At 39.8% G+C, this 22815-nt stretch overlaps 2 protein-coding genes and 1 pseudogene across 6 annotated transcripts in view; 1 reads left to right on the top strand and 2 right to left on the bottom strand.

The window, feature by feature from the left end:
• LOC115897416 (elongation factor-like GTPase 1) overlaps nucleotides 1-3573 on the bottom strand; it is a 41081-nt gene extending 37508 nt beyond the window's left edge. For all 5 annotated transcript variants that reach the window (XR_004057202.1, XR_004057201.1, XM_030929844.1 and 2 more), the window contains exons 1-3: nucleotides 3460-3573; nucleotides 2539-2649; nucleotides 1925-1992 (exon numbers count right to left, since the gene is read on the bottom strand). Coding sequence is in view for 3 of the 5 variants with exons in the window: in XM_030929844.1 (XP_030785704.1) it covers nucleotides 1925-1992; nucleotides 2539-2629 (159 nt within the window). In the remaining 2 variants the exon portion in view is untranslated. The remainder of the gene's footprint in view (nucleotides 1-1924; nucleotides 1993-2538; nucleotides 2650-3459) is intronic.
• The window catches only part of LOC104679086 (golgin subfamily A member 6C-like), a 1122834-nt gene that overhangs the window by 1036082 nt on the left and 63937 nt on the right, over nucleotides 1-22815 (bottom strand).
• LOC104668937 lies at nucleotides 3657-6966 on the top strand (annotated as a pseudogene).

Below are 22815 nucleotides of genomic sequence, written 5' to 3'. Positions count from 1 at the left end.
GAACATATTTTGAATTTAACGAAAATGAAAATATAATACATCAAAATCTGAAAGATGCATCTAAAGTAATGCTTTGAGGAAAATTTATAGCATTTAAGGTTCATATTAGAAAAGAAAGTCTTAAATCATCAGTCTAAACCTTCATTGTATGAAACTAGAAAAATAAGAGCAAATTAAATCCAAAGCAAAGTAAAAGGAAATAAATGAGGATAACAGCAGGAATCCATAAATTTGAAAACAGAAAAACAATAGAGAAAAAAGTGAAACCAAAAATTGGTTCTATTAAAAGATAATAAAGTTAATAAAGCAAAAGAGAGACGAAACCAATTACAAATACCAAGAATGAAAGAGAATAGCACTACAGACCTTATACATGTTTATTTTACATTGTGATTTCTTCTTTTTTCTTTTTCTTATTTTTGACAATTTTATCAGTTTGCCATTCATTCCATGTTTGCTTCAAGAAGGAAAACATTAATATTTGGAAGGTAATATCAACAGTATTTGAAAACTACTTGAAAAGGAGAGATGGAAATGAGGGAGAGAAAGTCAATTAAACAGAATGTTAGCCTGAGATGCCAAATTCATAATAGAAACTTTGTTGATATGTTATTTCTGGGGAATGTGAGTCTGAGTGAGATAATCAATTGGGGCATGCTAGGTTTTCATTTATCTGAGGGACATCCAAATAAAGATATCTAGTAGGCAGATAAATATGTGGTTTGGTGTTTGAAAGGAGGTCTGAAATAGAGATTCAAGTTTGGGAGTCACCAGCATACAGGTAGTATCAAAACCATGGGAGTAGAGTGGTGATATGTAGATTGAAAAAGCTGAGGCCCAGGATGATGTCCCGACTTTCTGAAAGTGGTTTCCAATTCGTTGGTACCACAAGACACCACAGGGAGCATTCCCAAGTACCAGGAAAAAGAACTAGCAAAAGCAACTCAAGACTTTTGTCCTCAAAGAAGAACCAGAACAGCTGACTATATTAAAATGGGGTTGGCGCTGTGTATACAAACAGTGCGCAAGTGCATGCAGGCACTTCTTGGACTTAAACCTGTTCAGAAGAGAATAAACTTTCTAAATAGATTTTAGGGCTAGACATAAAAAGTAAGCTGAGGAAACATCTAACGGCAATAATGGAGCTGCCAGATAATGTGGACAGCATTGATTGTTCTCTTGTTTGTTTTTTTCTTAAGTATCATAAAAAACTAAAAACAGATGGTAAAGATTATGATGTTTTAAAGATATTGCTAGAATGTTATCAATAAATATTTCAGAACAGAAAATAAATATTCCAGGCATATGAGCATAGGCATATTTAGAGGAAGAAAATCAATTTTCTGCAATTAGCTAGAACTTACATTCATACTATTGTACGCTATTACATCCATCTCTCAGTGTCCAACTTCTTGCTTCCATTTTGAAAACCAAGGCTGGTTTGGTGAGGGAGAGAGATTCGCTTCTGTTTACTCTCTTATAATGAAAATCTTTTTTTCTCTTGTGTGGTAGTAAGAATTCTCCCTATATGATTGTGTGGAACTATAATCCTTCAATAACATCTGTGATTCATTTTAGTTAGTGAAAAATAGTGTTTTACTTTTATACTTTAATTTGCAAAGAAGAGAGATTCCCTCATGGTACCTCAAGAAAAAAAGACTCTGGTAAAGCTTCCAAAATTGTGTATCATTTGCTTGTTGCAAAAACTCACTTTTGCACTTATAAAATATTAACATAAAGCAATACAAAGCAATATACAAGTAACTCGTCAGCAATTTAATCTTGCAAAATGGATTGGCAGCTTTTAGAAGCAAGAACAATGTTCTATACCCTTTTGGATCGCTAAAGAACACAGGAAATGGTTCATTACATTGTTGACAGCTAATAGTGAAATGCGACAAGTATTTATAAAATAAGAACATACCTTGCCTGCTAGGCAGCTGGCGATGATTCCATTGCTAGATACAAGACAGTCAGTCAGAGTAGTTTTTCCTGTTAAATAAAATAGGGACATCAATTCAAATCCATGTCTTTCTTAAAAGGGGTCATGGATCATACCTATAGATTTAAAATCTGGTCAGAAGAATTGGTTTAGTAAAGATTTTCAATTTACTTATGCTAGGTGACAAAAGACAAAAGAGATTTGTTAGACTTTTGAACAGAATATCATCTGGAAGGACACAGATGCTAGCACTCTATATTGCTGTAATCTTATCTGCAACCCTGTGGATCTAATCACCCTCATCTGAAAAGTTGTCAAGCAACTTAAAGCCATTTCAAAAACAAAAAATTCAAGTTCTGGTTTAAAAAACAACATGACATACTATAAAGAAGAATGCTACTCACTAGGTAACTGTGTTCAATTCAAACGCTTTATAGCAAGGCAGGCTTCCCTAACATCACAGAAAACTTTTAAAGGAAAGAAGACTTGCTTCTTAGCAAACACCACTCTCAGCTGCCCACAGCTTCACTCCACTGAGACATACAGAGACACACCTCCCTTATTTATCAAAACAAGCACTTAAAAAGGATTCTTACCATGGTCAACGTGAGCCAAAACACAAATATTCCTGATGTTGGCAGTGTTTTTCTGGAGATGAATCATCTTATCCAAACTGTTGAGCACCATGGTTTACTTATTTCCTGTGACTAAAAATTAAGTAAGTATTAGCCCAGAGATTAAAGGTCGGGGCAAAAGAAAAAAATAATAAATGCTAGGAGGTGGCAAGGCTTCTCAAACCCCTTAAACTAAGAACCCAGTGAATGTTTATTGATGAGACACACCACCTAGGCCTAAGTCCCGTTCGTGCACTAAAGTCAATATCCTAGCACAATTATACTTAAGGAGTTTGCTCATCCTTCCGGATCCGAAGGCTGCGATGAATCACGCAGCTCGAGGCGGCTGGGTGCAGAGTGACACCAGTAACCCTGCCGGTGGAGGAGTACTCGGCTAAACTTCTCCAGGCCAATGACCACGTACAGGAAGGGTTGCATGCAGGAGGGAGAGAAGATGCTGAAGAAGATGCTCCCTTTCTCTCTTCAGTCTTCCCCCAAGTCCCTCATTCTGACATTCTCGCTAGTCCTCGCGCAAGGTGGAATACCCAGCTTTATTCCTGCCCACGGAGCCCGAACAAAATTTTGGGTCACGTGCTTATTATCCAAGCAGGTGCACTGCCGGTCTTTCATTCCTTTCTAAATAAAAAGGAAAAACCTCTACACTACATGCCCTTCATTTCGGCAGGGTCCCGGATTCGTTCTCTTTGAGAATCGCTGGTCCACACAGACAGGCCACCGCCCCGGCCCCAGACTGGAAGCGACACTCCGGGGACCACCGCTCCCAGCCAGGGCTCGGCCCCAGCCCGCGTTCCCGCCTCAGAGCCGCAGCGAGCTGGGTCCTCCAAGCACCGCCCAAAGGCTGGCCAAGGAAGATGCCAGTCCCCAGCGCGAGCTCGCACTCACCGGCGGCAGCAGCCCCACAAGCCCAGCTTCTCCTCTGGGGTCGCAGCCACACCAAGAGCTTCCGAAACGCAAAGATCTCTGCGAGTCCGGCACGCCCGCGCGCCAGGGGGCGGGGCCGGCTGACGCTCGACCTTTCACCCGCGCGTCTCTGGCGCCACCGGAAGCCGGCGCCGGGTCTGTCACCAGGCATATCTCTGTTGCCTTGACTACGGCGGGCGCTGTGGGAGTGAAGAAGCCGCAAGTGCTGAGGCGCGGTGGAGGAAGGCATGGGAGCCAAGAGCATGAGGAGCTGGTGTCTGTGTCAGATTTGTATCTGCGGGTAAGAAATGGCTGGTGTAGTGGCGGGCCGGGGCGCTTGGGAGCCGACCTAGGGCCTAGGTACACGGAGCCGGCTCCTCTGGAACCCTGAGAATGGCCGTCCCCCGCAGATCAAGGGACGAGGACGCAGCGACATCCCCACTTATCCCGCTCCACGAATACTCGCTCCGCAGCCGTCGGCTACCTGGGGGTAAAACGTTTCTTCGTAGCCCCTGAGACTCCCAATCAAGGATGCAAACTAAAATGCCACCCAGGCCGGGTAAATAATATATGTGAAGCAGCGACGGGATATAAGACTGGTGAGTAGTGGGATGTGATCCGAATGGGAGAATGCATTTCCACCCCGTCATCCCCCACCACAAAGATGAGAAAGAACAGTGCTCAAGGCCCTGAGTCTGCAACCCCTATCACACTTTCTTTCATCTGCTTTCTGTCCTCCCAGCCAGACCATATTTCCATTCCCGTCCAGGCAGCAGTTCTTTGGGATCCGCCTGACTGAAAAGGCAGTACAGTAGTCCCCACCCTGAAACCTAGAATACAACTGAGTCCTGCCTAAGAAACTTCCATCACCTAGAAACAGTCTTCTCCTTCCTCAACTTCACTGTTGACCCAGGGATTAGATCATTATTTGCTAAGTAAATATGAACGTGTCAGTCCCTTCGTGTTTGCAATCCCCTTCAAAGAAAACACCTGCATGTTGATGGAAAGCAGTTTATTTGATAGTCTCATAATAAACACAGTTCGTAATTAGAAGTAGATTAAAATATCAACAAATTACCTTTGGGTGTATGAATCTGCAGACTGGTGTGCAGGAGAAAATTTTTACTTTTTTCCTAATTTACATTCAACGCAAGTTCCTTTCTCATTCAACTGTTAGGAAATTCAGTCTTCATTATGTTGAGGGCTACCCTTGGAATGGTGTGATTTTACTTTTTCTTTGTTTTTGGTTGTGGTTGTTTTGTTTTTTAAGGGTTTTATTTTTATTTTTTGATAATGCAATAAATACACAAGAGGTGTCATAAAAATCCATAATATTGTAAAATATCTATAATATTATAAAAAACCTTCATAATTCTATCTTCCACAGATAACAAATGTTCTTTAAGATTTGTAGGCGGGGCGCGGTGGCTCAAGCCTGTAATCCCAGCACTTTGGGAGGCCGAGACGGGTGGATCGCGAGGTCAGGAGATCGAGACCAACCTAGCTAACACAGCGAAACCCCGTCTCTACTAAAAAATACAAAAAACTAGCCGGGCGAGTTGGCGGGCGCCTGTAGTCCCAGCTACTTGGGAGGCTGAGGCAGGAGAATGGCGTAAACCCGGGAGGCGGAGCTTACAGTGAGCTGAGATCCGGCCACTGCACTCCAGCCTGGGCGACAGAGCGAGACTCCGTCTCAAAAAAAAAAAAAAAAAAAAAAAAAAGATTTGTTTTACATGTGCATTGATTTTTTTTTTTTTTTTTTTTTTTTGAGACAGAGTGTCACTCTGTCGCCAGGCTACAGTGCAGTGGCGTAATCTCAGCTCACTGCAATCTCCGCTTCCCGGATTCAAGCAATTCTTCTGCCTCAGCCTCTCGAGTAGCTGGGATTACAGGCTCATGCCACCACACCCAGTTAATTTTTGTATTTTTAGTAGATCTCCTGACCTCGTGATCCACCCGCCTCGGCCTCCCAAAGTGCTGGGATTACAGGCATGAGCCACTGCGCCTGGCCTGTATCGATTTTATTTTTTTTAAACAAAAAAGAGAATATTCTGAGCATACTATTCTACAATCCAGTTTTTTACTATTTACAATCTCACCATCTTCCAGTGACTATGCATAAAGGTCACCCTCATTCTCTTAAATAACTGTATACTATTAGCTTATATGATATATTGGTCAAGGTTCTTAGTTATGGATAGCATAACCTCCTTTCGTTAGTTTAGGCAAAAAGGAACTTATTAAAGAGTGTATATATATATATATATATAGTTCACTTGGAAGAACTTAAGAAATCATTTTCAAAATAAGCTTCCAGGAAAAACTTCCAAAAATTTTACCACAAAACAAGACTGACAAGAGGCCACTGCCTCTGCCATAATCAGAAAATTGCAACAGAGCTGGAGACTCTAGAATCACTCATCTCTTCCATGGTCAAGAAGCTGCCAAGTTAGGAAACCAGCTCGTAAATCAAGATGCCACCTAACAACTTCTAACTCCAATTTCTTGTTGCCTCTATTACGTTCATGCAAGCAAAATAAATGTTGTGCCTTGACTCTCCTTATGTAGCTCTGTTCTGAGTCAAAGTATCATGTGAATACATGTAGCAGGTGAAACCTAATTTGTATGTGGAACCTTTCTGCATAGGAAATTCCCTATTAGTTTTTCAGCTTCTATAGTGTAACAAGACACTAAATTGTTATGAGACACTTAATTGCTGTGCTTCCACCATGTAGGGATAGACCATTATTTATAGATTGTTTTTGTAAATACCATTACAGAGGAAACAGTTTTTGGGGTTTTTTTGTTTTTGTTTTTTTTGAGACAGAGTCTTGCTGGGTCGCCCAGGCTGCAGTGCAGTGGCACGATCTTGGCTCACTGCAAGCTCCGCCTCCCAGGTTCACACCATTCCCCTGCCTCAGCCTCCGGAGTAGCTGGGACTAGAGGCACCCGCCACCAAGCCCGGCTAATTTTTTTTGTATTTTTAGTAGAGACGGGGTTTCACCCTGTTATTCAGGATGATCTCGATCTCCTGATTTTGTGATCTGCCCGCCTCAGCCTCCCAAAGTACTGGGATTACAGGCGTGAGCCACTGCACCCAGCCAGTTTTTGGTTTTTCAGTAAAGCTCTAGAATTTAGAAACTGTGAGTTTATTGGAGGTCTCTGATTAAAATGCAATTACAACACAAAATGTTTTTTGAGGTTAATCTTTCCATTGATTTTTCACACAGGTGACATCATTGTCCACATGGAATCACAAGGATCTATGAAAATTCGGGGGTGTTTTGCCCTACAACTGAATATTTGGAAAAATATCCTATGTATGACAATGTTCTTCCAGCTCAGAGCCTTAAACGCCAGCAAGAAATTTAAGCATGCCATGGTAAAATGGAAGGAATAACTACAGTTAAGTAAATATTTAGTAACTATTTGCTTTACTTATTTTTCTCCCAACTCTTCTGGTGTCAATAAAGTTTTCTAGCTATTTAAATTACTGTTTAGTTGATGTAAGTTGAACCAATTTAATAGGGAACAGACTAGTTAAGTCACAACTTGAAAAAAAAACAGAAAAATACGAATTAAGTTAGGTTGACAAAGTGTGAGAAGAAAAAAGGGATATAAAAAGTTCTATTTTTTTTTTAACTTCCTAAAATATCTCATATTTATCTACTTTCCACTGTTACCACCACGTAGACCAGGGTGTTTTATCTTTTGGCTTCACTGGGCCACATTGGCAGAAGAATCGTCTTGGGCCACACGTAAAATACAGTAACACCAACCATAGCTGATGAGCTAAAAAAAAAAAAAAAATCACAAGAAAATCTCATAATGTTTTAAGAAAGTTTATGAATTTGTGTTGGACCTCATTCAAAGCCATCCTGGGCCGCATGCAGCCCATAGGCTGCAGGTTGGACAAGCTTGACCTAGAGGAATGCAGTCACTTTATAATAATATCTGAATCTACTCTAGTTTTTGCAGTTTGATCTGTTTTCAATACTTCAGCCTGCCCAAATGATTTTAAAATGCAGACCAAACCCTATCACTTCTTTGCTTAAAATACTCTTAAACTTTCCCATTGTGTTTAACACAAACCAGAATCCTTATCAAAACCATGTGCGGGCATGGTTTGCTCACTACTTAATGTCTGGACGGAGGGAGAGGGAAACAAAGAACAAAGGTGACTAAGATGACGTACTTCCGGGTTCTTCATCACCAACTTTTCCGTGCCCGGGGGAAGACACAGGTCAACTGTGCAGGCGCAGCATGACCTCCCACGGAGGAAACCGAAGGCTACCTGGCCGCGCCCACCGCAGGGCCCTCGACCTGCCCACATCCTGCCTACCGCCCTCCTACTCCCAGGCCCAAGACATAAAAGCCGCTCCCGGCAGGCACGCAGCGCAAACTTCCTCAGCCCCCTCCTCAGACGCGGACCTGGGAACCTCGGCGAGAGCGCCAGAGCGACTTCCTCGGCCTCCACCGCCGGAGACCGGTGAACCTCGCCTCCTCTTTCTATACATTGGCTACCTAATAAAGTTTCCTTTTTTATCCTGCCTACTTGCCTTTTCCTCTGGCGCAGGCTCTGGTAGTCACATAAAACAAATCACTTATTTCTCTAATTCATTTTAACTGTAGTGCCCTTTTCACTTTTATGCTCCATCCCATGGGCCATTTTTCATTTCCTTGAAAGTGCCAGGCTTCCCTTATCTCAGAGTCTTCCAAGATACTATTTTCCCTACCTGCAATTTTCCTTCCCTCTCTTAGCTCATTCAATCTGTAGATCTCAACTAAATTATCACTTGAATAAGCCTTCTCTGACACTTCATCCAGTTTTCAGATTAGGTAAAATTCTTCTATGTAAGCTCCCAAAGTACCGTCCTGTTATTTATCATTAGATTGGTTTCAGTGTTTCATGAAAGTAGGAACTCTTTTGTTATCTCAGCATTCTATTTTTAGAAAACTAATATCAATGCCTACTAGCACGTAGTAGGTACCCAGTATTTGTTCAGTGAGTGATGAACACACATCTTCTTAAGCCTATACTTTTCATTTGGACTGACCTTTTTTGATCTGTATTTTTGTCAGTTAGGTGGATTACGTATTATATTTACTCATTATTTTATTTAAACTGTTAATGTATATACTATATTCAAGGTACAATCTTGGTGTTAAGTATAAAAATGTCAATAAGTTTATGAACCCCAAATATCTGAGATAGGTCTCAGTTAATTTAGAAAGTTCATTTTGCCAAGGTTGAGGGTGCGTGCTGGTGACACAGCCTCAGGAGGTCCCAATAATATGTGCCCAAGGTGGTCACAGCACAGTTTGGTTTTATACGTTTTAGGGAGACACACATCAATCAACATATATGTAAGATGAATATTGGTTCGTTCCGGAAAGGCAGGGACAACTCGAAGCTGGGAGTGAGCTTGCAGGTCATAGGTAGATAAGAGACAAATGGTTGCATTCTTTTGAGTTTCTGATGAGCTTCTCCAAAGGAAGCAATCAGATATGCATTTATCTCAGTGAGCAGAGGGATTTGAAGAGAATGGGAGACAGGTTTGCCCTAAGCAGTTCCCAGCTTCACTTTTCCCCTTAGCTTAGTGATTTTGGGGCCCCAAGATTTATTTTCCTTTCACAAGTTGACGTTCCTGCTTCCTAGTGACTTGTACATCATATTTGTATAATTTAGAGTTTTAAAAATGCTCTGTAACAACTTTAGATTTTGGTGTTAGCCATTTTCATTTCAGATGCAGCTCATTCTTATATAGCAAAGATACAAACTTTCTTTTCTTTATTATTTATTTATTTATTTTTTTATTATTGTACTTTAAACTTTCAAACTTTTAGTCTAATATTTCTATTTTTAACATTTCAGCCATTCCTTGCAGTAATAATACTTTGGTGACTCTAGTTACTTGTGTAGGTGTATGGCTCTTCCACAGATGGAAGATTTTACTTAAGTCCTCAGATTTTGGTATGCAGTAGTGCCATCTAGAAGTGTTACCGTTGCAGATTCCAGATCTCCATCTAAAAGAGCCAGTAGATAATAGAGTGGGTCTCAGGAAACTGCATTTTTAACCAGCATTGCTAGTGATTCTGTTGCCACTGATTCAGTGCAGTAGGTCAGGAACTGGACTGCTCACTGAGGATGACATGGAACATAAAACAGAGATGGTCTTTGCTTTACTGTTGTTTATAGTGTTGTGGGAAAGTCCTGACATGAAACTAAGATAATTATGGATTATAATAAGTGAGATGAGGAAATTCAATAACTGGTTGAGACTGATTAAATGGGAATGGTTGCTCTTTTTTCTTCACTTTATTAATATTTCTTTCTTGATGCCTTAATGGTTCATATTAGAGATTTGAAATAAATGTTACAATATTTGTGTTTATTGAACAAAGATTTTGCTTTTAACCAGTTCTAAATGTAGAAATTGAGAAAATTTAACCTGCTATATCTTTCTTTTAAAAGGCAATTGCTTTTCAATTCTGAATTTCCCCAGTTGACTTATTCAAATAAGCCTTAATAATTGAAAAAAAAAAGCAAGAAATGTCCCAAAGGTCCAAATATACCAATAAAACTAAAATATTCATTTCTTAAATTGTCATCTCTTCACTTAGTACGACATTGAATCTTTTCTTTGTATTTTCACTGGGAAACTAGCAGTATTTCTAAGAGTCATAATCTAGGAGCTTGAAACTCTTGCTTGACTCCCTCATGTTGACTATGGTGACTATGCAGTAGAAAGTGGATTTATCTGTACAAAAAAAGAAGCATTCTGTACCTTTGTATAGTACAGGAAGTGACTGTGTAAAGAAGTGTCTGAACTTTTGCAAGATTTTGGATCCTTTATAGCAGTACTGTTATAGCTCACTTAGATGACTGCCAGAGTTGGCAGGAAGCCTGCCCTGAAGGAGTAGGATTCTAGACACATCAAATGTTTCATGATATATCAGATGAATAAGACTGCATTCACCCTCTACTACTACATAGAAAGCGGCTTTGGGTTTGGAGGTATACTTTCTAACACTTAACTAGTCTAAGCAGAGAAACTGAGAGTTCTAAGCTTTTGCTTTGATTTTCCCTTCCTGATTCTCTCACTTCCTGACTGCATTTTAGCCTATTCCCCTCTAGTTAGTATTTGGGAAGAGCAAAGAACAACTGACATGTCTTGGGAGGCAGAGGTATGTGATTTCTACTACTCTTCATTCATTAAATAAAAAATTATTAAGCATTTATTAAGCATCAAGCACTAAATTAGACACCTGGGATATAGTGGTGATCAAAAGCAGTCATGATCTGTGCTGACAGATGTTGCAATCTATTAGAGATGGCAATCAAAAACATTACTCAAAATAAGTCTAAAATTGCAACAGTGATAAGATCTATGAAGGATAGGCACAGGTACCTTGACATCCAGAGCAAGAGTTGGACTTTATCAGGGAAATAAGAAAAATAAGTCAAAACCTGAAGGATGTTAAATTAGCTGGATTAAGAGGGGGAAGGAAATGCATTCCAAGCAGAGAGAGAGAGTAGCATGTAGCAGGAAGGAGCGTGAAAAGGAGAAAAGTATCAAAGAGGGCCAGCTGGAGCAGAGAAAGCAAGAGGAAGCATGGTGAGAGCTGAGGCTAGTGAAGACCAGGCAGAGCCTTTAAGCCATGTTCAGTGTCGTCTATGTCCTTACAGTAATAATAAGCCACGAAGGTTTTTCTGCTTTGTTTTTTGGTAGAAGGTGAAGTTGGGGAGGAAGGAAGTTAAGGAAGAGGCTAGGGAGACAAGGGCAAGAATGACCTGATCAGATTTACATGGGAAAGAATTACTCAGGTGCCATGTGGAGCAAAGATTGGAGGGAGAACTAGAGTGGATGTGGGTAAATGAGTTTTGAAAGTTATTAAAGTGATTCAAATGAGCTGTTGCAAAAACTTTGCATATTATGGTAGTGGCAGATGTGGAGAAAAGTGGTTAGATTTGAGAGAGATTTATGAGGCAAAATTGACAGTAGTTGATGATGGACTAGATAGAGGAGAGAATTGAGGTATGAAGGGTGAGTCCTAGATTTCTGACTATGCATCTGAAGCGATGGTGATAGCGTTCACTTAAATAGAGAACAAGCAAAAAGGACCACATTTATTAAGGGGAAATAACGAGTTGATTTGGGACATACTAAGTTTTGAGTTGCCATTGAATATCCAAGAAACCATCATAGATGCTGGTATGGAGCTCAGAGAAGAGATCTAAGCTGAGATGTAAATTTGAGGGTTATTTCAATCTAGGTAGTAATCGAAGCTGTGGGAGTAGAAGAGTTATCCTCAGGAGTGAACAGTGAATGAAAAGAAGTATGTGTAGGTAGGTCCAAGTCTTGAGGAATGCTAACATGTATTTAATGACCGAGTAAAAATAGATGAAGTTGCATAGGAGACTGGCAAGAAATAATAAGTCAGGAAGAGAAAGTTTCCTAGAAACAGACAGTGTGGACAATAATGTCAGTTACTGCTGGAGAGGTCAAGTAAGATGAGGATTGAAAATGTTCGATGAATTTAATCACATGGAAGACATGGTGAACCTTAGAGCTGTATTAGGGAAGTGGCAGTCCTGGAAACCAGATTGAAATGGATTGGAAGTGGTGAGAAAACAGTTAATTAGTCTAAGAAGTTAGGTTGTGAATAGAATAATTCAGTGAGGGGTTTGGGTTCTTTGGAGAACTTACAGACATATGCAACAAATATTGATTAATACAAGATAGTTTAATCACAAAATGAGTGATGTGCCAATAGAGTCCAGAAGAAAAAAGCAATCCATGAAGTCTTGGGGTAGTAACAGTAGTGGCTACCATATTGATCTTACTATGTACCAAGCAGTCTTAAAAGCATGTGTGTATATCCTTAAAAACAACTCTGTGGAATAGAAGATATTATTGTCCCATATAATATATAAAGAAACTGGGGCATAAACAGGTTAATGAAGTTATCCAAGGTCTTGCAGCTAGTAAATGACAGAGCCAGGATTTGGACGTAGGCGGTCTGATCAGTCTAAGTTTGTGTTCTTCTCCATTCCTCAGAAGGAGCCAAAAAACTAAAATTCACTCAGCTTTAACATCTAATATCAAATTATAACTGGTGCACTGCCAAACTTAGACTCCATGGCTTAGGAAAGAACATTTCTCTCTTTGGCAAAATAGTATTGTATAGTAACAAAAGAAAATAGACCATTTGTCTGATTGAGAGGTAAAAGACCCACATTCCCATCCAAATTCATCTACTTTATTAGTTTTCGCTGTCTCAAAACATGAAAAACAAAGGATGCCATTAAACAGGCATTATGTCACATTTGTCACTTCATGTCACATTTAGTTGGCATTGTTCTTTTCTTCCCATCCTAGAAAAAGTTGAAATACTTCCGAGAGTATTGGGATCTTTGAGGTCAAATAAATAGCAATGCTTTTCTCCATTCAAGTCCTGAACCAACCTATAAAGCAAAAGAGTTACCAGATGGAGAAGCAAAATGTTACTTTTACACTGATAAAGGACAAAATAGAGAATGAAGGTTTCATCTGTAAGCAGGCGATGCCTGATACTGAACCTCAGAATTAGATAGGCTTATCTATCCCATGATAGACAGTGCCAAATGGGGTCCTGCTCCTCTAAGAATTCTGGCATAGTGGAAGAGTGAGAATACTTTCTCTTTGCAGGCAACTGACTTAGAGGAGTACGAGTTGAGCCATGTATGTTTTTCTTTCCAGAAACCTGTTTTTTTGTTGTGGTTGTTTTTGGGTTTGTTTGAGACAGAGTCTTGTTCTGTCGCCCAGGCTAGCATGCAATGGCATGATCTTGGCCCCCTGCAACCTCCACCTCCTGGGTTAAAGCAATTATCCCACCTTAGCCTCCCAAGTAGCTGGGATTACAGGTGCACACCACCACACCCAGCTAATTTTTTGTATTTTTAGTAGAGATGGTGTTTCACCATGTTGGCCAGGCTAGTCACGAACTCCTGACCTCAAGTGATCCACCCACCTCGACCTCCCAAAGTGCTGGGATCAAAGGCGTGAGCCACTGCGTCTAGTCCAAAAACCTGATTTTAAAATACTCTAGTACTTTTGAGGAGTGGGGTCTTTGTTTTTTTTAAAATAGGCTTTTATTTTTTTTTCCAAAATGGAGGCTTACTCTGTTGCCCAGGCTGGAGTACAGTGGTGCAGTCTTGGCTTGCCACAACCTCTTTCTCCTGGGTTCAAGCAATTCTCCTGCCTCAGCCTCCTGAGTAGCTGGGATTACAGGCATCCGCCACCACACCTGGCTAATTTTTGTACTTTTAGTAGAGATAGGGTTTCACTATGTTGGCCAGGCTGGTCTCGAACTCCTGACCTCAAGTGATCCACCCACCTCAGCCTCCCAAAGTGCTGGGATTACAGGTGTGACCACTGCACCTGGCCTAAAAATAGGCTATTTTAGGCTTATTTTGATTTTGATTTATGATAGTAGGTATTATTTTTATATATTTTTATTAATAATGTAATTACATATATAGGATTACATTATTTCCATTGGTTATGTAAAAAAACACTTTTGTAAGAGTGATACCATCAATAATCAAAGTAATGATTCATACTTTATTTAGATAATAGTTAAATGCATACTTTTTCTTTAAATTTCATGCCTACCTGTTCAATGAGTAACTAAAGTGCAGGATATCAATATACTTTAATCTATAAACCTACCCATTAGGGAGGTCAAGAAAATGTTTTTTCTGTTCTCTTAAATCTTTGAGCACATAACATACTACGCAAAGAACAAATTGTGAAGACTGTGAATGTTGAAGAAGTATAATTAAATGTAGCATAGAGCAATTGCTGATATAGATTGATATGCACAGGAGAAAATGTACTTGTAAAATTTGACATAAAGAATAATTGATGAAGAAGAATTTGGTCTTTTTTCATTTGTTTGTTTTTTGAGATGGAGTCTTGCTGTGTCACCCAGGCTAGAGTGTAGTAGCACGATCTCAACTCACTGCAACGTCTGCCTCCCGGGTTCAAGCAATTCTCCTGCCTCAGCCTCCTGAGTGAGCCACCACGCGTGGCTAATTTTTATATTTTTAGTAGAGATAGAGTTTTACCATGTTGGTCATGCTGGTCTTGAACTCCTCACCTTGTGATTCGCCTGCCTCGGCCTCCCAAAGTGCTGGGATTACAGGCATGAGCCACAACATTTGGTCTCTTATACAATCATATTAAGATTTTCTTTTTTTCTACAAGATCCATAAGAAATATACCAGTAATACTGTTGTCCCCTGATGCTGGGAACAGGTACACACAACACACACACACACTTATACCAACACTACTAGCTTTCCATGACCTGAATTTCCTGAAGATTCCGATACTTCCACTCCTATGATTATAGTTCAAGGATAAGGAATTTTGAGTTCCTCTGGCATTCTCACTACTGAACTTTCTTAGTCAGCAAAGGTGATGTTTTGTATTTCAGGTTTTCAGGCATGAGACAACAAAAACACTAAGAGCCAAGGTTCTACTTCTATACTCTGTATGATTGTACTGCAGGTTTTGTAGATAACCTGTTTAAGAACAATTATGCAGCTGAAGAGAAGTCACAGTGGGAAGATATTCTCACTGTCCTCCTTTGGGAGACCAAGGTGGGTGAATCACAGGGTCAGCAGTTCGAGACCCGCCTGGCCAACATGGTGAAACCCTATCTCTACTAAAAATACAAAAAGTTAGCTGGGCGTGATGGTAGGTGCCTGTAATCCCAGCTACTCAGGAGTCTGAGGCAGGAGAATCTCTTGAACCTGGGAAGTGGAATTGCAGTGCGCCAAGAATGCACCACTGCACTCCAGCCTGGGCAACAGTGCGTTATTCTGTCTCAAAAAAAAAAAAAAAAAAAAAGTATTTGAAATAAATGAAAATAGAGTCACAACATACCAAAACTTCTGGAATGTGGCAAAAGCAGGGTTAAGAGGAAAGTTTATAGTGCTAACTGCCTATATCAAAAAGATAGAAATAGCTCAAATTAACAACCTAACCTTGCAACTAAAAGTACTAGCAGCATAATAACAAACTAAACCCAAAGCTAACAGAAGAAATAATTACAATCAGAGTAGAACTGAATGAAATGGAGATCCCCAAAACCATTCAAAGGATCTGTGAAGCAAAAAGTTCATTTTTGAAAAGATAACAAGATGGATAAACCACTAGCTAGATTAACGAAAAAAGACATCCAAATAAGCACAATCAAAAATTACAAAAGTGACATCACAATTGATCCCACAGAAATACAAAAGATGCTCAGAGAATATTACGAACATCTCTATGTACACAAATTAGAAAGTCTAGAGGAAATGGATAAATTCCTGGAAACACAAATTCCCAAGATTGAACCAGGAAGAAACAAATCCTGAACAGATCAATAATGAGTAAGGAAATTGAATCAGAAAAAAAAAAAAAAAAAAAAAAAAAAAAAAAAAAAAAAAAGCCCTGGACCAAATGGGTTCACAGCTGAATTCTACCAGACATAGAAAGAACAGCTGGTACCAGCCCTACTGAAAGTACTCCAAAAAATTGAGGATGAGGGACTACTTCCTGGCTCAGTCTATGAAACTAGTATGATACTGATACCAAAATTTGACAAAAACACAAAAAAGAAAACTACAGACCATTGTACCTGAACACAGATGAAAAAATCCTCAGAAAATACTAGCACACCAAATCCAGCAGCACATCAAAATTAATTCACCACAGTCAAGTGGGTTTTATTCCTGGGAGGCAAGGATTGTCCCACATATGCAAATCAATAAATGTGATTCACCACATAAACAGAATTAAAAACAAAAATCATATGATCATCTCGGTAGATGCAGAAAAAGCATTTGATAAAATCCAACATCCCTTCATGATAAAAACTCTCAAAAAAACTAGGCATTAAAGGAACATACCTCAAAATAATAAGAGCCATCTATGACAAACCCACAGCCAACATCATACTGAATGGACAAAAAACTGGAAGCATTCCCTTTGAGAACTGGAACAAGACAAGGATGTCCACTCTTATCACTCATATTTAACGTAGTGTTGGAAATGCTAGTGTTGGAAATTATGTCTCTTCACTGACAATGTAATTTATACCTGGGAAACCCTAAAGATTCTGCCAAAAGACTCTTAGACCTAATAAATGAATTCAGCAAAGTCTCAGGATAAAAAAATCAATGCACAAAAATCAGTAGCATTTCTATACACCAGTAATCTTCAAGCTGGGAATCAAATCAAGAACATAATCCCAGTTTACAATAGCCACACACACTCACAGTACCTGGGCATACATCTAACGAAGGAGGTGAATGATCTCTGTAAGGAGAAGGAAATCATAAACTATACAAATGGAAAACATTCTATGATCATGGATAGGAAGATTCAATATCTTTAAAATGTCATACTGCACAAAACAATCTACAAATTACCAATATAATTTTTTTTTTTGCAGAATTAGAGAAAAACTATTCTAAAATTTGTATGGAACCCAAAAAGAGCCTGAATAGCCAAGACAATCCTAAACAAAAATAATAAAGCCAGAGGCATTACATCTCCCAACTTCAAACTCTACTATAAAGCTACACTAACCAAAACAGCATGGTACTGGTACAAAAATAGACACATAGCCCAATGAAACAGAATAGAGACCCCTGAAATTAAGCCAGACACCTACAACCACCTGATCATCAACAAAATTGGCAAAAATAAACAATGGCAAAAGGACTCCCTATTCCGTAAATGATGCCAGAAAAACTGGCTAACCATATGCAGAAGGGTGAAACTGGACTCCTACCTCTCACTGTATACCAAAATTAACTCAAGATGGAGTAAAAGCTTAAATGTAAGACCCCAAACTATAAAAATCCTAAAAGAAAACCTAGGAAATACTCTTCTAGACATTGCCTTAGGCAAATAATTTATATTTTAAGTGCTCAAAAGCAAATGCAATAAAAATTGACACATGGGTCTTAAACTAGAGAGTTTCTGCACAGGAAGAAAAACTATCAACAAAGTTACAAACAAGTTACATAATAGAAAATATTCACAAACTATGCATCCAACAAAGGACTAATATCCAGAGTCTATAACTAAGTTAAATAAATCAACAAGAAAAGATAACATTAAAAGATGGGCAAAGGACATGAGAAGACAGTTCTTGAAAGAAAACATACAAGTAACCAACAAACACATGAAAATATTTTCAACATCACTTATCATCAGAGAGATGTAAATGAAAACCACAATGAGATATCATCTCATACCAGTCAGAATGGCAATTATTTAAAAAGTAAAAAAAAAAAAAAAAATGATGCTGGTGAGGGTCCAAAGAAAACGGAACACTTATGTACTGTTGGTGGGAATACAAATTAGTCCAGCCCCTTTGGAAAGCAGTTTGGAGATTACTCAAAGAACTAAAAGTAGAATTACCATTCAATCAAGCAATCTCATTACTGGGTATATAACCAACGAAAAATAAATCATTCTGTCTACACTTGTATGTTCATTGTAGCACTTTTCACAATAGCAAAGAGATGGAATCAACACAGGTGCCCATCAATGGTGAATCATACAAAGAAAATGCAGTATATATACACAATGGAATACTGTGCAGCCACAGTAAATAAAACCATGTTATTTCAAGAACAAGGATACAACTGGAGGTCATTATTCTAAGCAATTTAACACAGAAACAGAAAACCAAATACTGAATGTTCACACTTATAAGTGGGAGCTAAACATGAGGTGTACATGGATACAAAGATGGAGACAATAAACACTGGAGATTCCAAAAGGAGAGAGGGAGGGGAGCATGCAAAGGTTGAACAGCTACCTGTTGGGTACTGTGTTCACCAATCGGATGATGGAATCATTAGAAGCCTAAACCTCAGCATCACATAATATACCCAAGTGGTAAACCTTCACATATAATCCCTGAATCTGAAATTCAAATAAATGAAATAAATGGAAAATTGAGTATCCACATGTGAAGGAATGAAATTGGAGCCTTATTCCATAAACAAAAATCAATTCAAAGTGAAGTGAAGTCTTAAACACAAGACCTGAAACCATAAAATTCCTAGAAGAAACCATGGGAAATGTCCTTGACTTTGATCTTGCCAGTGGTTTTTTGGATATGACTCCCAAAACACAGGTAACAAAAGTAAAAATAGACAAATGGGTTCATCCAAACTAAAAAGTGTCTGTACGGCAAGGAAACAATCAACAAAAGAAAATTGGAACCTATGAATTGGCAGAAAATATAAGCAAACCATGTATCATATAAGGGGTTAATATTTTAAAAAATAAGGAACATAGACAATAGCAAAAACAAAAAGGGGGGGATTAAAAATTGACCAAAGTACCTGAATAAACATTTTTCCAAAGAAGACATACAAATGGCCAATAGATATATGAAAAGATACTCAACCAATCATCAGATAAATGCAAATCAAAACCACAATGAGATATCATCTCACACCTGTTAGGATGTCTGTTATAGAGAAGATAAAAGATAGCAAGTGTTGGTGAGGATGTAGAGAAAAAGCAATCCTTGTACTCTGTGGGTTTGAATGTAAATTGGTATAGCTATATGGAAAACAATATGAAGTTTTCTCAAAAAATTAAACATGGAATTTTCATGTGATCCAGCAACTTCTCTGGTGTATACCCAAAGGAAATGAAATCAGTATCTTGAAGAAATATCTTCACTTTTATTTACTGCAGCATTATTCACAATAATCTGGATAAGAAACAACCTAAATGTGCATCAATCAATGAATGAATAAATGTGATGTATAAATATTTGTATGAACATATAGATAGTACACATATATTCTATTATATATTATGTAATAATATGCATAATAATGTATAAATCTAAAAGAGTTGAATACATAGAAGCAGAAGATAGAATGATGGTTACCAGGGGCAGGGAAGTGGGGGAAATGGGGATATATTGGGCAAGAGGTATAAAGTTGAAGTTGTATACGATGAGTAAATCTAGAGATCTAATGTACAGCATCATGACTATAATTAATAATACTGTACTGTATACTGGAAATTTGCTGAGAATAGATTTCAGGTGCTCACACCACACACACACACACGCATAGACGCACACATATGCACACACACACAGGTTACTGTGAGGAGATGAATGTGTTTCTCACTTTAGTAATCATTTTACTGTGTGTGTATACACGTTAAAAACCAAGTACATTTTAAATATATACAGTGTTTATTTAAATATAAAATTGACTATATAAAAAGAAACTTTATAATTGAGAATTTAAAAAGCAATAGCATGAAAAGTAAAATTGCCATACTAGACACCAAAATGAGATATCCTCAGGGGAAGACATTATTTACTACAAAAATAGTGGAGCAAACAGTGCTTCAAGAGTTTATACTTGGTAAGTTATCACTTCAGGCCAGCCTGGGAATGCATCAGACACTAGTCGGTATTGTTATGTAGAAAGAGGAGGGATATTCTGAAAACTGGTATGAAATGAGTAAAAAGGTGTAGAATCAGAAAAATAAAACAGTTATTCAGTAGACATAGTGAGGACCAGAAATTTTCAGGGATGAGAGATTGGGGTGTAATTCTATGAAGGTAGATTGAGATCAGTTTGCGAAGAACCTTGAGTGCCAGGCTGAGGGGATTTGACATAAGTATAGATTTTTAAAAATCTTCTTGGAAGGACATCAGACAGCTGTAGAAGCAAAATACAAAAATTTCAGAGAGCTAGGAGCCCTTCCTCAGTGAGTTGATATGGCCAGGCATTTACTTCTCTGGGAACACTTGTCAAGTCCTAGGCCTGTGCTGAGGATTGAGCTTGGCATAAGCCGATAAACCCTAGTAGAGGAAAAAGAAAGCAGTGGAACACTCGAATTTGGGCTGATAGGACTAATTGAAATCTAGAAGAGCCTCAGATACATGGCTGGTTTTCAATGTGAGACATTCACTGAGTGTTTGTAGGGGAGGGGGCATGGTGTGCTGGCAGACTGCGCCAGAAAAATTCCAGAGGAATATCCCACAGTCTTATTTGGGAGTAAATGCTTAGGAGACAAAGCTCCACTAGAATGAGGGCCTTACTACAAATACACCTTGAGTCTTGTTCTTGAGACATTTGAAACTAGAGTAAGACTATGTCTAACTAAAGGTGCCATTGAGCACTGATCTAGCTCTGATTCTGGTAAGAATGAGGTGATCTCCCCCATATTTTAACAAAGGAAAGAGTAAACTGTCTCCTGTTGAAAATAACATTGATTTGAGGGGGCGGAGCAAGATGGCCGAATAGGAACAGCTCCAGTCTCCAACTCCCAGCGCGAGCGACACAGAAGACCGGTGATTTCTGCATTTTCAACTGAGGTACTGGGGTCATCTCACTAGGGAGTGCCGGACAATCGGTGCTGGTCAGCTGCTGCAGCCCGACCAGTGAGAGCTGAAGCAGGGCGAGGCATCGCCTCACCTGGAAGCACAAGGGGGAAGGGAATCCGTTTTCCTAGCCAGGGGAACTGAGACACACAACACCTGGAAAATCGGGTAACTCCCACCCCAATACTGCGCTTTAAGCAAACAGGCACACCAGGAGAGTGTATCCCACACCTGGCCGGGAGGGTCCCACGCCCATGGAGCCTCCCTCACTGCTAACACAGCAGTCTGTGGCGATCTATCCGCAGGGCAGCGGTGAGGCTGGGGGAGGGGCACCCGCCATTGCTGAGGCTTAAGTAGGTAAACAAAGCCACTGGGGAGCTGGAACTGGGTGGAGCTCACAGCAGCTCAAGGAAGCCTGCCTGTCTCAGTAGTCTCCACCTCTGGGACAGCGCACAGCTGAAGACCAACAGGGGAAGCAGCGGGGGCCGGTGCAGACGCGAACGACTCTGTCTGACAGCTTTGGGGAGAGCCGTGGATCTCCCAACGCGGAGGTTGAGATCTGAGAACGGACAGACTGCCTGCTCAAGTGGGTCCCTGACCCCTGAGTAGCCTAGCTGGGAGACATCCCCCACTAGGGGCAGTCTGACACCCCACACCTCACAGGGTGGAGTACACCCCTGAGAGGAAACTTCCAAAGGAAGAATCAGACAGGTACACTCACTGTTCAGCAATATTCTATCTTCGGCAACCTCTGCTGCTGATACCCAGGCAAACAGGGTCTGGAGTGGACCTCAAGCAATCTCCAACAGACCAACAGACAGTCCTTCTGACTGTCAGAAGGAAAACTATCAAACAGGCAGGACACCTATACCAAAACCCCATCAGTACGTCACCACCATCAAAGACCAGAGACAGATAAAACCACAAAGATGGGGAAGAAGCAGGGCAGAAAAGCTGGAAATTCAAAAAATAAAAGCGCATCTCCCCCTGCAAAGGAGCACAGCCCATCGCCAGCAACGGATCAAAGCTGGTCAGAGAATGACTTTGACAAGATGAGAGAAGAAGGCTTCAGTCCATCAAACTTCTCAGAGCTAAAGGAGGAATTACGTACCCAGCGCAAAGAAACTAAAAATCTTGAAAAAAGAGTGGAAAAACTGACAGCTAGACTAATTAATGCAGACAAGGTCATAAACGAAATGACAGAGATGAAAACCATGACACGAGAAATATGTGACAAATGCACAAGCTTCACTGACTCGATCAACTGGAAGAAAGAGTATCAGCGATTGAGGATCAAATGAATGAAATGAAGCGAGAAGACAAACCAAAAGAAAAAAGAAGAAAAAGAAATGAACAAAGCCTGCAAGAAGTATGGGATTATGTAAAAAGACCAAATCTACGTCTGATTGGGGTGCCTGAAAGTGAGGGGAAAAATGGAACCAAGTTGGAAAACACTCTTCAGGATATCATCCAGGAGAAGTTCCCCAACCTAGTAGGGCAGGCCAACATTCAAATTCAGGAAATACAGAGAACGCCACAAAGATATTCCTCCAGAAGAGCAACTCCAAGACACATAATTGCCAGATTCACCAAAGTTGAAATGAAGGAAAAAATCTTAAGGGCAGCCAGAGAGAAAGGTCGGGTTACCCACAAAGGGAAGCCCATCAGACTAACAGCAGATCTCTCGGCAGAAACTCTCCAAGCCAGAAGAGAGTGGGGGCCAATATTCAACGTTCTTAAAGAAAAGAATTTTAAACCCAGAATTTCACATCCAGCCAAACTAAGTTTCATAAGTGAAGGAGAAATAAAATCCTTTACAGATAAGCAAATGCTTACAGATTTTGTCACCACCAGGCCTGCCTTACAAGAGACCCTGAAGGAAGCCCTAAACATGGAAAGGAACAACCGGTACCAGCCATT

Source organism: Rhinopithecus roxellana, chromosome 5, assembly GCF_007565055.1.
Source record: "Rhinopithecus roxellana isolate Shanxi Qingling chromosome 5, ASM756505v1, whole genome shotgun sequence".
Taxonomy (NCBI): domain Eukaryota; kingdom Metazoa; phylum Chordata; class Mammalia; order Primates; family Cercopithecidae; genus Rhinopithecus; species Rhinopithecus roxellana.
Note: the sequence above shows the minus strand (reverse complement) of the source record. Positions and strands in the feature narration are given on the sequence as shown.